General features: G+C 49.5%; 1 protein-coding gene across 1 annotated transcript in view; it reads left to right on the forward strand.

Annotated features, from left to right (window-relative positions):
* Window positions 1-13,872, forward strand: part of EXD3 (exonuclease 3'-5' domain containing 3) — a 201,047-nt gene that overhangs the window by 68,319 nt on the left and 118,856 nt on the right. Inside the window, exons 14-21 of the mRNA XM_072125372.1 lie at window positions 7,989-8,127; window positions 10,652-10,868; window positions 10,995-11,098; window positions 11,195-11,399; window positions 11,743-11,906; window positions 12,728-12,913; window positions 13,014-13,067; window positions 13,174-13,305. Of these exons, the coding sequence (XP_071981473.1) occupies window positions 7,989-8,127; window positions 10,652-10,868; window positions 10,995-11,098; window positions 11,195-11,399; window positions 11,743-11,906; window positions 12,728-12,913; window positions 13,014-13,067; window positions 13,174-13,305 (1,201 nt within the window). The remainder of the gene's footprint in view (window positions 1-7,988; window positions 8,128-10,651; window positions 10,869-10,994; window positions 11,099-11,194; window positions 11,400-11,742; window positions 11,907-12,727; window positions 12,914-13,013; window positions 13,068-13,173; window positions 13,306-13,872) is intronic.

Consider the following 13,872-nt stretch of genomic DNA (forward strand, 5'->3'; position numbering starts at 1 on the left):
ATTGGGCTGAGCCTGGCATTTGCATTGCGTCTTTAAACTCTATGCAAACCGCGACCTCAAACTGTTGCAGGCCTGGCCACCCTCTATTACCTTTTGTTGCATCAATGGGGATGCAGAGCTCCTCCAAAGCATTGCACATGATTGAAGTAATGGCATTTCACTTTGGATATGATGGGATGTGATCTGTGGTGGTACAATGCCCTGGCATTGCCCCAGGTTATGACTGGGTGCGACCCTCTGCAGGGGACAAAGCTGTAGCAGCCATACTCCATGAGAAAACATTCAGTAATGGGTCTCTGGCTGCCTATCCATACAGAGGTGATATGGTCTTGTCCTGACATCGCTCCAGTCTCCAGACAATATCGCCATTGAGCAGCGCGGCGGTCCCAAGCCGTAGTCGCGTAGACTTGCGTATTTATGAGAACACTCTCACATGCCTGAGAACTGAATGCACTTGGTGCGCTCAGTTTGCAGAGAAGGATCCTCACATCCTGTGTGCCAAACAGGTTCCCAGCACTAAGGTGCCGGGTCCGGGGCGTGTGAGGATCCACATTCCCAGGCCTGGAAGCCGCAGTGTAAATACGTACCACCAACCCCACTTGGCACTGCGGACTCATCCGGATCAGAATCCTCTCAGTCCTCCATGAAAATGCACACCATGGCTAAATAGTCAGCACAAATATTGACTCGTCTTCATACACAACGCGCTGTAAGGTATTTGCACAACTGACCTTGGAGAGTCGGTGCTGGAGAGCCCCGCACCGCTCCTGTGTATCCCCATTTATAGCGCAGCGTGGGAAGCTCACATCCTTTTTTTTTTTTGGGAGATTTTTACAAGTTTACCTGTCTGTCTGAGAACTTTAGAATTTGCCTTCCACTCCTTAACACATTCACTGCCACGCATGAGTTCACAGGAAAAGTGTTGTGTGTCTTTGGAATCCGTCCAATTCCCATGAGAAACGCTTTCTTCCCGTGTCCTGGGAATATCAGTCTTAAGAAGTCTGCAGCCAGGTCTCCCTCCAGTCTCCGAAATAGGTTTATATGGGAGGACAACGCTCCTGGATGTTAATAATATACCCATGTATCATATACACCTGATGGTTATTCCTCTCAACTCCACCATATACCTGCACTCTCACCTCATCCGAGCATGCATGTGTTCTGTGTGCTCTTTCATCAGCAATTCATGTTCTGCCACATGTTAAAATCCAACTTTCTAATCCCGATTTCTTCATCATCTGCAGCTGGTAAAGTAAGTAGACCACTGCACACTGTAGAGTCATCTAGCCCTCAGATGAGCAGTACGGGGGGTTCTTACACCCAGCATCCCACAGGTCAGTAGTTATCAGCAGCAGATACATAGAGAATGGAACATAGAATGGATACATAGAGAATGGAACAGGAAGCGGACAGCGCCGTTCTCAGTGTAGTGGATGAACAGTGTAACTGCGGCTCAATAGGAGCTGATCCTATTCCATTACCTGTGTATTAGGTGCTGTGGATCTACAGGGGTGCTGGGTGTCAGGCCCCATCTACTATATGGATATGTTAGCAATATGACTCTACAATCCCATAAGTAACATGCTAGTCTGTTCTACCTGTATTTTCGGGTTTTTATATATTTGACTTCAGGGCCTGGTGTTCTCCCGATTAGTGGGGTCCCGTTCTCTTTATTTGGTTGGGGGTCACTCACCGATCAGATTCTCACCCCTTTTCCTGTGGATACGGGATAACTTGAGACTAGTGACATTTAAGGAGCCAAAGCAGCAAATTTCTATATCCTGGGAACTTTTGGAGGGTGACCCTGCCGTCTCCTCTGATTGTCCTCCAGTCCATCTGGAACTAATCCACATCCTGATTTTATTGCTGGCAAATGGCTGACAATGATGGTGTTATCTGCGCCATCGCCTTATCTCCCGTATCTCGCCCTCTGCTAATTGTGTAATTACAGAATCCTCCGAAATGAGCCCAGACAGATCCAAGCGGCTTAATACAAAGTGACTTGTCTGCTTCCTTACTTACCGCTGCGGTGCAGGGTTACACCCCTCATAAATGTGTGACCCCTCTGCAGAGCTTTCAGCTCCATCTTCTGCTTCATCATCTTGTTTAAGCAATTAACATGTTTTACATTTGTAGAAATAATGACTTCCCAGGTCACGACCTCCTTGAAATCCAGCATGGGTCGTCACCAGACCCTGCAGTGGAATTTTAACTGGGGTCATAAGTTTGGCTGCTCGCAGGCCGCATTAAAGGTGGACACACATGTACAATAGTGTCCCATACAATAAGGGTCCCATGGATGGACAAACTGACGGATCTCCCTCACTATACCTGAAAAGAAATATGTTCTGACCTATGGGGCCAGTGTTACCGGGGGCACGGAAAGTATTAAGACCCTTTTTATATTTTTCACTCTTTGTTTCGTTGCATTGAGTACTGGACCCCCGGTGATGAGTACTGGGCCCCCGGTGATGAGTACTGGGCCCCCGGTGATGAGTACTGGGCCCCCGGTGATGAGTACTGGGCCCCCGGTGATGAGTACTGGGCCCCCGGTGATGAGTACTGGGCCCCCGGTGATGAGTACTGGGCCCCCGGTGATGAGTACTGGGCCCCCGGTGATGAGTACTGGGCCCCCGGTGATGAGTACTGGGCCCCCGGTGATGAGTACTGGGCCCCCGGTGATGAGTACTGGGCCCCCGGTGATGAGTACTGGGCCCCCGGTGATGAGTACTGGGCCCCCGGTGATGAGTACTGGGCCCCCGGTGATGAGTACTGGGCCCCCGGTGATGAGTACTGGGCCCCCGGTGATGAGTACTGGGCCCCCGGTGATGAGTACTGGGCCCCCGGTGATGAGTACTGGGCCCCCGGTGATGAGTACTGGGCCCCCGGTGATGAGTACTGGGCCCTCTTCTTTGAAAGATGCTATAAGTTTCTCCACCCTGGATTTGGGGATCCTCTGCCTCTTCCTTGCAGATCCTCTCCAGTTCCATCAGGTTGGATGGTGAACGTTGGGGGAGATATTTTCCAGAGTCTCCAGAGATGCTCCATAGGTCCGGGTTCTGGCTGGGCCAGGCAGGAATGGTCACAGAGATGTTCTGAAGCCTCTGCTGTGTTATTTAAGCTTGTGCACAGGGTCATTGTCGGCCCAGTCTGAGGTCCAGATCATCTTGAGGAGGTTCTCATCCAGGATATCTCTGTACTTGGCCGCATTCATCTTTCCTTCTATTGCCCCCAGTGGTCATGTCCCTGCCTCCATAGCCTGATGCTGCCCCCTATGTGTCACTGCTGGGATTGTATTTGGCAGGTGATGAGTTTTCTCCACCGCTTAGAATTATCACCAAAAAGTCCAATCTCCATCTCATCAGAGCAGAGAATCTTATTCCTCATAGTCCGGATCCTCCATGTGTTTCGCACACTGTATGCGGCTTTCCTACGTCTTACACTGAGGAGAAGCTTCCAGACTCTGCCATAAAGCCCCGACTGCTGGAGGCTGCAGTGATAGGTGACCCCCATCTCCCTGCTACATCTCTGGGGCCCAGCCACACGGATCTCTGGGGATCTTCTTTACCTCTCTCCCCAAGACTCCTCTCCCATGATTGCACAGTGTGGCTGGACGGCCAGTTTGAGGAAAAGTTGTGCTCGTCTCAAACGTTTTCCATTTAAGGGTTATGGAGGTCACATCTCTCCAGGGACAATACATAACACTGGCTGCAGGGAGCACAGAGCACAGCAGTGTGAGGAATGATTATACATCTCTCCAGGGACAATACATAACACTGGCTGCAGAGAGCACAGAGCACAGCAGTGTGAGGTCTGATTACACATCTCTCCAGGGACAATACATAACACTGGCTGCAGATAGCACAGAGCACAGCAGTGTGAGGTCTGATTACACATCTCTCCAGAGGCAATATATAGCACTGGCTGCAGAGAGCACAGGACACAGCAGTGTGAGGTATGATTACACATCTCTCCAGGGACAATACATAACACTGGCTGCAGAGAGCACAGAGCACAGCAGTGTGAGGAATGATTATACATCTCTCCAGGGACAATACATAACACTGGCTGCAGAGAGCACAGAGCACAGCAGTGTGATGTATGATTACACATCTCTCCAGGGACATTACATAACACTGGCTGCAGAGAGCACAGAGCACAGCAGTGTGAGGTCTGATTACACATCTCTCCAGGGACAATACATAACACTGGCTGCAGAGAGCACAGGACACAGCAGTGTGAGGTCTGATTACACATCTCTCCAGGGACAATACATAACACTGGCTGCAGGGAGCACAGAGCACAGCAGTGTGAGGAATGATTATACATCTCTCCAGGGACAATACATAACACTGGCTGCAGATAGCACAGAGCACAGCAGTGTGAGGTCTGATTACACATCTCTCCAGAGGCAATATATAGCACTGGCTGCAGAGAGCACAGGACACAGCAGTGTGAGGTATGATTACACATCTCTCCAGGGACAATACATAACACTGGCTGCAGAGAGCACAGAGCACAGCAGTGTGATGTATGATTACACATCTCTCCAGGGACAATACATAACACTGGCTGCAGAGAGCACAGGACACAGCAGTGTGAGGTCTGATTACACATCTCTCCAGGGACAATACATAACACTGGCTGCAGGGAGCACAGAGCACAGCAGTGTGAGGAATGATTATACATCTCTCCAGGGACAATACATAACACTGGCTGCAGAGAGCACAGAGCACAGCAGTGTGAGGTATGATTACACATGTCTCCAGGGACAATACATTACACTGGCTGCAGATAGCACAGAGCACAGCAGTGTGATGTATGATTACACATCTCTCCAGGGACATTACATAACACTGGCTGCAGAGAGCACAGAGCACAGCAGTGTGAGGTCTGATTACACATCTCTCCAGGGACAATACATAACACTGGCTGCAGAGAGCACAGGACACAGCAGTGTGAGGTATGATTACACATCTCTCCAGGGACAATACATAACACTGGCTGCAGGGAGCACAGAGCACAGCAGTGTGAGGAATGATTATACATCTCTCCAGGGACAATACATAACACTGGCTGCAGGGAGCACAGAGCACAGCAGTGTGAGGAATGATTATACATCTCTCCAGGGACAATACATAACACTGGCTGCAGATAGCACAGAGCACAGCAGTGTGATGTATGATTACACATCTCTCCAGGGACATTACATAACACTGGCTGCAGAGAGCAAAGGACACAGCAGTGTGAGGTCTGATTACACATCTCTCCAGGGACAATACATAACACTGGCTGCAGAGAGCAAAGGACACAGCAGTGTGAGGTATGATTACACATCTCTCCAGAGACAATACATAACACTGGCTGCAGGGAGCACAGAGCACAGCAGTGTGAGGAATGATTATACATCTCTCCAGGGACAATACATAACACTGGCTGCAGAGAGCACAGAGCACAGCAGTGTGAGGTCTGATTACACATCTCTCCAGGGACATTACATAACACTGGCTGCAGAGAGCACAGAGCACAGCAGTGTGAGGTCTGATTACACATCTCTCCAGGGACAATACATAACACTGGCTGCAGAGAGCACAGGACACAGCAGTGTGAGGTATGATTACACATCTCTCCATGGACAATACATAACACTGGCTGCAGGGAGCACAGAGCACAGCAGTGTGAGGAATGATTATACATCTCTCCAGGGACAATACATAACACTGGCTGCAGATAGCACAGAGCACAGCAGTGTGATGTATGATTACACATCTCTCCAGGGACATTACATAACACTGGCTGCAGAGAGCACAGCAGTGTGAGGTCTGATTACACATCTCTCCAGGGACAATACATAACACTGGCTGCAGAGAGCACAGAGCACAGCAGTGTGAGGAATGATTATACATCTCTCCAGGGACAATACATAACACTGGCTGCAGAGAGCACAGAGCACAGCAGTGTGATGTATGATTACACATCTCTCCAGGGACATTACATAACACTGGCTGCAGAGAGCACAGAGCACAGCAGTGTGAGGTCTGATTACACATCTCTCCAGGGACAATACATAACACTGGCTGCAGAGAGCACAGGACACAGCAGTGTGAGGTCTGATTACACATCTCTCCAGGGACAATACATAACACTGGCTGCAGGGAGCACAGAGCACAGCAGTGTGAGGAATGATTATACATCTCTCCAGGGACAATACATAACACTGGCTGCAGAGAGCACAGAGCACAGCAGTGTGAGGTATGATTACACATGTCTCCAGGGACAATACATTACACTGGCTGCAGATAGCACAGAGCACAGCAGTGTGATGTATGATTACACATCTCTGCAGGGACAGTACATAACACTGGCTGCAGAGAGCACAGAGCACAGCAGTGTGAGGTATGATTACACATCTCTCCAGGGACAATACATAACACTGGCTGCAGAGAGCACAGGACACAGCAGTGTGAGGTATGATTACACATCTCTCCATGGACAATACATAACACTGGCTGCAGGGAGCACAGAGCACAGCAGTGTGAGGAATGATTATACATCTCTCCAGGGACAATACATAACACTGGCTGCAGATAGCACAGAGCACAGCAGTGTGATGTATGATTACACATCTCTCCAGGGACATTACATAACACTGGCTGCAGAGAGCACAGAGCACAGCAGTGTGAGGTCTGATTACACATCTCTCCAGGGACAATACATAACACTGGCTGCAGAGAGCACAGAGCACAGCAGTGTGAGGTATGATTACACATCTCTCCAGGGACAATACATAACACTGGCTGCAGACAGCACAGAGCACAGCAGTGTGAGGTATGATTACACATCTCTCCAGGGACAATACATAACACTGTCTGCAGAGAGCACAGAGCACAGCAGTGTGAGGAATGATTACACATCCCTCCAGGGACAATACATAACACTGGCTGCAGAGAGCACAGAACACAGCAGTGTGAGGTCTGATTACACATCTCTCCAGGGACAATACATAACACTGGCTGCAGACAGCACAGAGCACAGCAGTGTGAGGTATGATTACACATCTCTCCAGGGACAATACATAACACTGTCTGCAGAAAGCGCAGAGCACAGCAGTGTGAGGTCTGATTACACATCTCTGCAGGGACAGTACATAACACTGGCTGCAGAGAGCACAGAGCACAGCAGTGTGAGGTATGATGACACATCTCTCCAGGGACAATACATAACACTGGCTGCAGGGAGCACAGAGCACAGCAGTGTGAGGAATGATTACACATCTCTCCAGGGACAGTACATAACACTGGCTGCAGAGAGCGCAGAGCACAGCAGTGTGAGGTCTGATTACACATCTCTCCAGGGACAATACATAACACTGGCTGCAGAGAGCGCAGAGCACAGCAGTGTGAGGTCTGATTACACATCTCTCCAGGGACAATACATAACACTGGCTGCAGAGAGTACAGAGCACAGCAGTGTGAGGTCTGATTACACATCTCTCCAGGGACATTACATAACACTGGCTGCAGAGAGCACAGAGCACAGCAGTGTGAGGTATGATCACACATCTCTCCAGGGACAATACATAACACTGGCTGCAGAGAGCACAGAGCACAGCAGTGTGAGGTCTGATTACACATCTCTCCAATACCTGAGACTGGCTGCAGTGTGTATGGTCACACCATTAGGTCCTGTGTCTGATCCACTTTCTATATATTGTGTATGATGTATAATTTTGTGCCTTTATCAGCTCCACATCATCAATAACTCAGCGCTCTCTGATTTGAGACCACGTTTCCAAGTGTTTCCAAGCCATGACCTGGAGCTGATCCTATGAACCCCCCTCCTGTCACATGACTTGTACACATCCCAAATGTTTCACCTTGTCTCTTGACTTCCTCTTGTCCTCTTCCCTCTCCCTACTCCCATCTCTCAATCCTTTTATGAATGACCCCCCTCCGTCTCCCTATGACCAGCTCTGGTCTATGTTACAGGCTGTCGGAGGGCGAGAAAAACCCTGAGGATTCACAGTCCAGAAGAAACTACTTCTACCAACTTCCTATTCCCAGGAGCAAAGTTCATTTCCTGCAGAATCACACGGAGCTGTCCGGCTGCCGGGACACGATCCTGAAGGTACTGGGAAGATGCCCTGGAGACGTCATTAGTGATTAATATCAGCACATGAGACTTTCCTGTGTCATCACTCACTGGGTGCTCAGGGCTGCCTGGCCAGGGGTCCGCTCATGGGTGCCATCACTTCTCTTCTACACATGATTGTGCTGTAGCCCAGGGATCAATGGCTTTCCCTTGCCTGGTCCTGAGGCTGCGGGATGGTGACAATCCAGGGTCCCAGAGAATTCTCTATCATATGACTGGGACCCATGTCAGAAATATATCACATCAATGAGACCCTCAATCTGGTACTTATAACATCACTGGGATATCAGATATATATCACATCCCCGGGACCCCCGAACAGATATATATCACACCCCCGGGACCCCCGAACAGATGTATATCACATCCCCGGGACCCCCGAACAGATATATATCACATCCCCGGTACCCCCGAACAGATATATATCACATCCCCGGGACCCCCAAACAGATGTATATCACATCCCCGGGACCCCCAAACAGATGTATATCACATCCCCGGGACCCCCGAACAGATATATATCACATCCCCGGGACCCCCGAACAGATATATATCACATCCCCGGGACCCCCGAACAGATATATATCACATCCCCGGGACCCCCGAACAGATATATATCACATCCCCGGGACCCCCGAACAGATGTATATCACATCCCCGGGACCCCCGAACAGATGTATATCACATCCCCGGGACCCCCGAACAGATATATATCACATCCCCGGGACCCCCGAACAGATATATATCACATCCCCGGGACCCCCGAACAGATATATATCACATCCCCGGGACCCCCGAACAGATACATATCACATCCCCGGGACCCCCGAACACATATATATCACATCCCCGGGACCCCCGAACACATATATATCACATCCCCGGGACCCCCGAACAGATATATATCACATCCCCGGGATGTAATGCCTAACACAGTACTTGCAGAGAGCACAGAGCACAGCAGTGCGAGGGCACATAATCCTGGAATATAAATCCATATATCACAGTCCTGCTGCTACTAACGACATACATATGATTAAACATCTCTCCAGGAACCATAAATAACACTGGTTGCACAGAGCACAGCAGTGTGAGGTCAGATTACACATCTCTCCAGGGACAATACATAACACTGGCTGCAGAGAGCACAGAGCACAGCAGTGTGAGGTCTGATTACACATCTCTCCAGAGACAATACATAACACTGGCTGCAGAGAGCACAGAGCACAGCAGTGTGAGGTCTGATTACACATCTCTCCAGGGACAATACATAACACTGGCTGCAGAGAGCACAGAGCACAGCAGTGTGAGGTCTGATTACACATCTCTCCAGGGACAATACATAACACTGGCTGCAGAGAGCACAGCAGTGTGAGGTATGATTACACATCTCTCCAGGGACAATACATAACACTGGCTGCAGAGAGCACAGAGCACAGCAGTGTGAGGTATGATTACACATCTCTCCTGGGACATAACACTGGCTGCAGAGAGCACAGCAGTGTGAGGTATGATTACACATCTCTCCAGGGACAATACATAACACTGGCTGCAGAGAGCACAGAGCACAGCAGTGTGAGGTATGATTACACATCTCTCCAGAGACAATACATAACACTGGCTGCAGAGAGCACAGAGCACAGCAGTGTGAGGTCTGATTACACATCTCTCCAGGGACAATACATAACACTGGCTGCAGAGAGCACAGCAGTGTGAGGTATGATTACACATCTCTCCAGGGACAATACATAACACTGGCTGCAGAGAGCACAGAGCACAGCAGTGTGAGGTATGATTACACATCTCTCCTGGGACATAACACTGGCTGCAGACAGCACAGCAGTGTGAGGTATGATTACACATCTCTCCAGGGACAATACATAACACTGGCTGCAGAGAGCACAGAGCACAGCAGTGTGAGGTCTGATTACACATCTCTCCAGGGACAATACATAACACTGGCTGCAGAGAGCACAGAGCACAGCAGTGTGAGGTATAATTACACATCTCTCCAGGGACAGTACATAACACTGGCTGCACAGAGCACAGAGCACAGCAGTATGAGGTCTGATTACACATCTCTCCAGGGACAGTACATAACACTGGCTGCAGAGAGCACAGAGCACAGCAGTGTGAGGTCTGATTACACATCTCTCCAGGGACAGTACATAACACTGGCTGCAGAGAGCACAGAGCACAGCAGTGTGAGGTCTGATTATACATCTCTCCAGGGACATTACATAACACTGGCTGCAGAGAGCACAGAGCACAGCAGTGTGAGGTCTGATTACACATCTCTCCAGAGACAATACATAACACTGGCTGCAGAGAGCACAGAGCACAGCAGTGTGAGGTCTGATTACACATTTCTCCAGGGACATAACACTGGCTGCAGAGAGCACAGATTGATTGCATCCCCGGGACCCTCTATCGGATACATTTAGCATCCCTCTATTGGACATCCATGACCTCCCATAACTTGTGTTACCCTGTCTTCCAGGACGGACAGATTGTGGGGGTAGACATGGAGTGGAGACCGTCTTTCGGGGGCCTGGGGAAGCCTAACGTGTCTCTTATACAGCTGGCGGTGAGGGAAGAAGTTTTCCTGTTGGATGTTTTACAAGGAAACTTACTCCGGAGCAGCGACTCTGGGGGGAGCTCAGAACTGGTGACATTCATCAAGGATCTCTTCTCTTCTTCCAAAATTAAGAAACTAGGTGAGAAAATGATGCTTTTCGCTGCAGTATTTGCACTTCTCATCCCGATGCTTTCATAGCGGACATGTCCTGGTCCGCCTGGCTTCCACACATGGATTTAGTGTCTTGTGTTATGTCTCTGTGTAGGATACGGCATGGTTGGAGATTTCCAGAGCCTGGACGCCACTGACGCCCGATTCCGAGGACTTGAGTTGCACAATGTATTTGACCTCTGTGAGGTCCATAAGCAGGTAAGGAGCCTGGAAACCTTATGTTCCTAGAATATTTCTCTGATTATCGTGTGTCTGGACAACCTATTCATAGTCCTCATCTGCCCATATGAATAGATCCAGCGGAGCCGCAGTCGGCCCAGGGTATCCAGTGGGAGAGTGGATGTCCTGGAGGACACGTCCAAGGATAATGGCATTCGCCAGCCAGAGAAGGGGTTAAGTTTACTTGTAAAGGACGTCCTGGGGAAACCTCTGGATAAGAAGGAGCAGTTATCAAACTGGGACAAGCGTCCGCTTCGGGAAGATCAGATTATTTATGCCGGTAATTCTCCTCTTGTATTAGATTGATATTTGTTGAGTATTTTGGGGAGATAATTTACACTACAGATGGTTGACCCACACTCCTTCCATATTACTGGGTTCATACAGCAATCACTTTTATATAAAGGAGGGTCTTGGATAGGGGTATTTGCAGAGATAAGTGGGTGCAAAATGTTATCTGATCCCAGGATCGGCAGTAGGTGAGGATCGGCTGTGGCTCCTCCCTGTGGCAAACCATCCGCGTTTGACTCCTGTAAATAGTTTGGATTGTTTTCCTCTTGTGTATATAAAGAAGTTGTGATCCTGGTATAAAATGGTAATTTCTCAGCTTTTCTCTTCTCCAGCTGCTGATGCCTATTGCCTACTGGACGTCTTTGAGACCCTGTTCCATGCCCCCGAAAAGTTTGGGTTGAAACCAAATTTCTGTGAGCTATCCAAAGGGAAAACTTCTCCCAAAAAAGAGGCTGCAAGATCTCCGCATCCAAAGGAATCCACACCGAATAACAAAGTGAGTGTAGGGGCATGTTTTGGAGGACACCAGCTAGACTGAACTTTATACAGTCATGGATCAGGTACCTTTGAGATCGCTGTGGGACATATCTGTCCCAAAAGTCCTGTAGAAGTGATTTGAAGTTGAGCATAAGCACTCATACTTCAATCAATACTTAAGCACTTCAGAGGACCTGCACGCTCCATGATTGCTGGCGGATAGGGGGGGTAAGTGTCCACAGTTCTAAAACCGCAGAATGTAATTTCAATGACCTATCGTCATGAAAGCTCTTCAGTAGTTGATTGGGGGGGGTGGTGCACTGTCAGGGTGGGGGGTACACTAACGAGGGGGGCAGTGGTACACTGACGCGGGGGCGGTGCACTGACCGGGTGGGGGGGTACACTGAGGGGAGAGGGCGGTGGTGCACTGACGAGGGGGCAGGGCGGTGGTCCACTGACGAGGGGGCTGGGGGGCGGTCCACTGACGAGGGGGCTGGGGGGCGGTCCACTGACGAGGGGGCTGGGGGGCGGTCCACTGACGAGGGGGCTGGGGGGCGGTCCACTGACGAGGGGGGTGGGGGGCGGTGGTACACTGACGAGGGGGGCTGGCGGTGGTACACTGACGAGGGGGGGGGGTGGACGGTGGTACACTGATGGGGGGGGGGGGTTGGAAAACACTGATGAGCTGTTTAGGGATCAGTGACAGATATTGAATCATGCCCAACCCCCCCTCTAGATCTACTAGATCAGAGGGTAGAGATGCAACAAAATAACTGAATCCTTGTGTTTGTCTCAACGTCTCGACATGTAGAATTAATACACATCAATGTATTGTCTTAGAGGATGAAAACTCCCCCACCCAAAGTGACGCCCCCCAAGGCTTCTCCTCATACCAAACCTCTGTCCCCCCGGGAGTTCAGCGTCATCTGTGACAACATGCTGCAAGGACTGGGACGCTACCTGCGCTGCTTGGGGGTCGATGTCTTGATGTTGGAGAATGATGACGATCACAGGAAAGCGGCAGAGGTGAGACGCATCCAGTGCTGGTCTTTCACCCAGCTATTCCATACTTCATTCTCATCAGCTCTTATCTCGCCCATACATGGGCCCTTCTCTTGTACTGCAGATCGCTAGGAGAGATGGAAGAGTCATTCTTACCTGTGGCCTTCCCTACCAGACGGTGAGTTTCCTAGAAATAACCTTCCTGCACCCCCTGCATGTTCAGTGTCTGCACAGCGCTGGACACTCTTTGATCTTCGGGTGCTTTCCATTTCTTCTTCCTACAGCTCCGTTCACAGATTGGCGAGGGAAGATGTTTTTCTGTGAATTGTTCTGAAAGAGCAAAAGAGCAGGCGATCCGTGTGCTGAAGCATTTTAATGTCAGCGTCGCTCTTTCGGACGTCTTTAGTCGCTGTCAGGTAGGAATAAAGGAGGCTTATCTTATACACACTGTAATAAGGTCACTAGAGAAAGTGAAAAAACTCCAGCGCAGGTAAAAATCCAATTCTTTATTTGTGATACAGCATAACGTTACATCGGCTAAAACATAGAGTTACGATCAACGCGTTTCGGCTGAGCGCCTAACATGACTTTCTTTCTAGATACATTTAAGTAGAACTCCCAATTATTATCACAGGGTTCTAATGGGCGGAGAAAAAACATGCAACTAAAAAAGTTCAAGGGCGTTGCCAGCTCACCTGGGAAGCAATCGACTAGAGAATGGGTAACTGGAGCACGGACTTCACCAGCTTCTGTGGAGTGCACTACGAAAAAACAATTAGCCGGCTCCAGAGTAAGTTCCACACTAATGTGAATTCAGCATAATTATTCTTTATCATTTCGTCAAAGTTCCATACAGGGGGATTAAAAATGGACCTAGATGGCACAAAGAGACCACGTGGCTTTTTACGTGGTCTCTTTGTGCCATCCATGTCCATTTTTTAATCCACCTGTATGGCACTTTGACGAAATGAATAAAGAATAAT

The sequence above is a fragment of the Engystomops pustulosus genome, chromosome 9, assembly GCF_040894005.1.
Source record: "Engystomops pustulosus chromosome 9, aEngPut4.maternal, whole genome shotgun sequence".
Classification (NCBI taxonomy): Eukaryota; Metazoa; Chordata; class Amphibia; order Anura; family Leptodactylidae; genus Engystomops; species Engystomops pustulosus.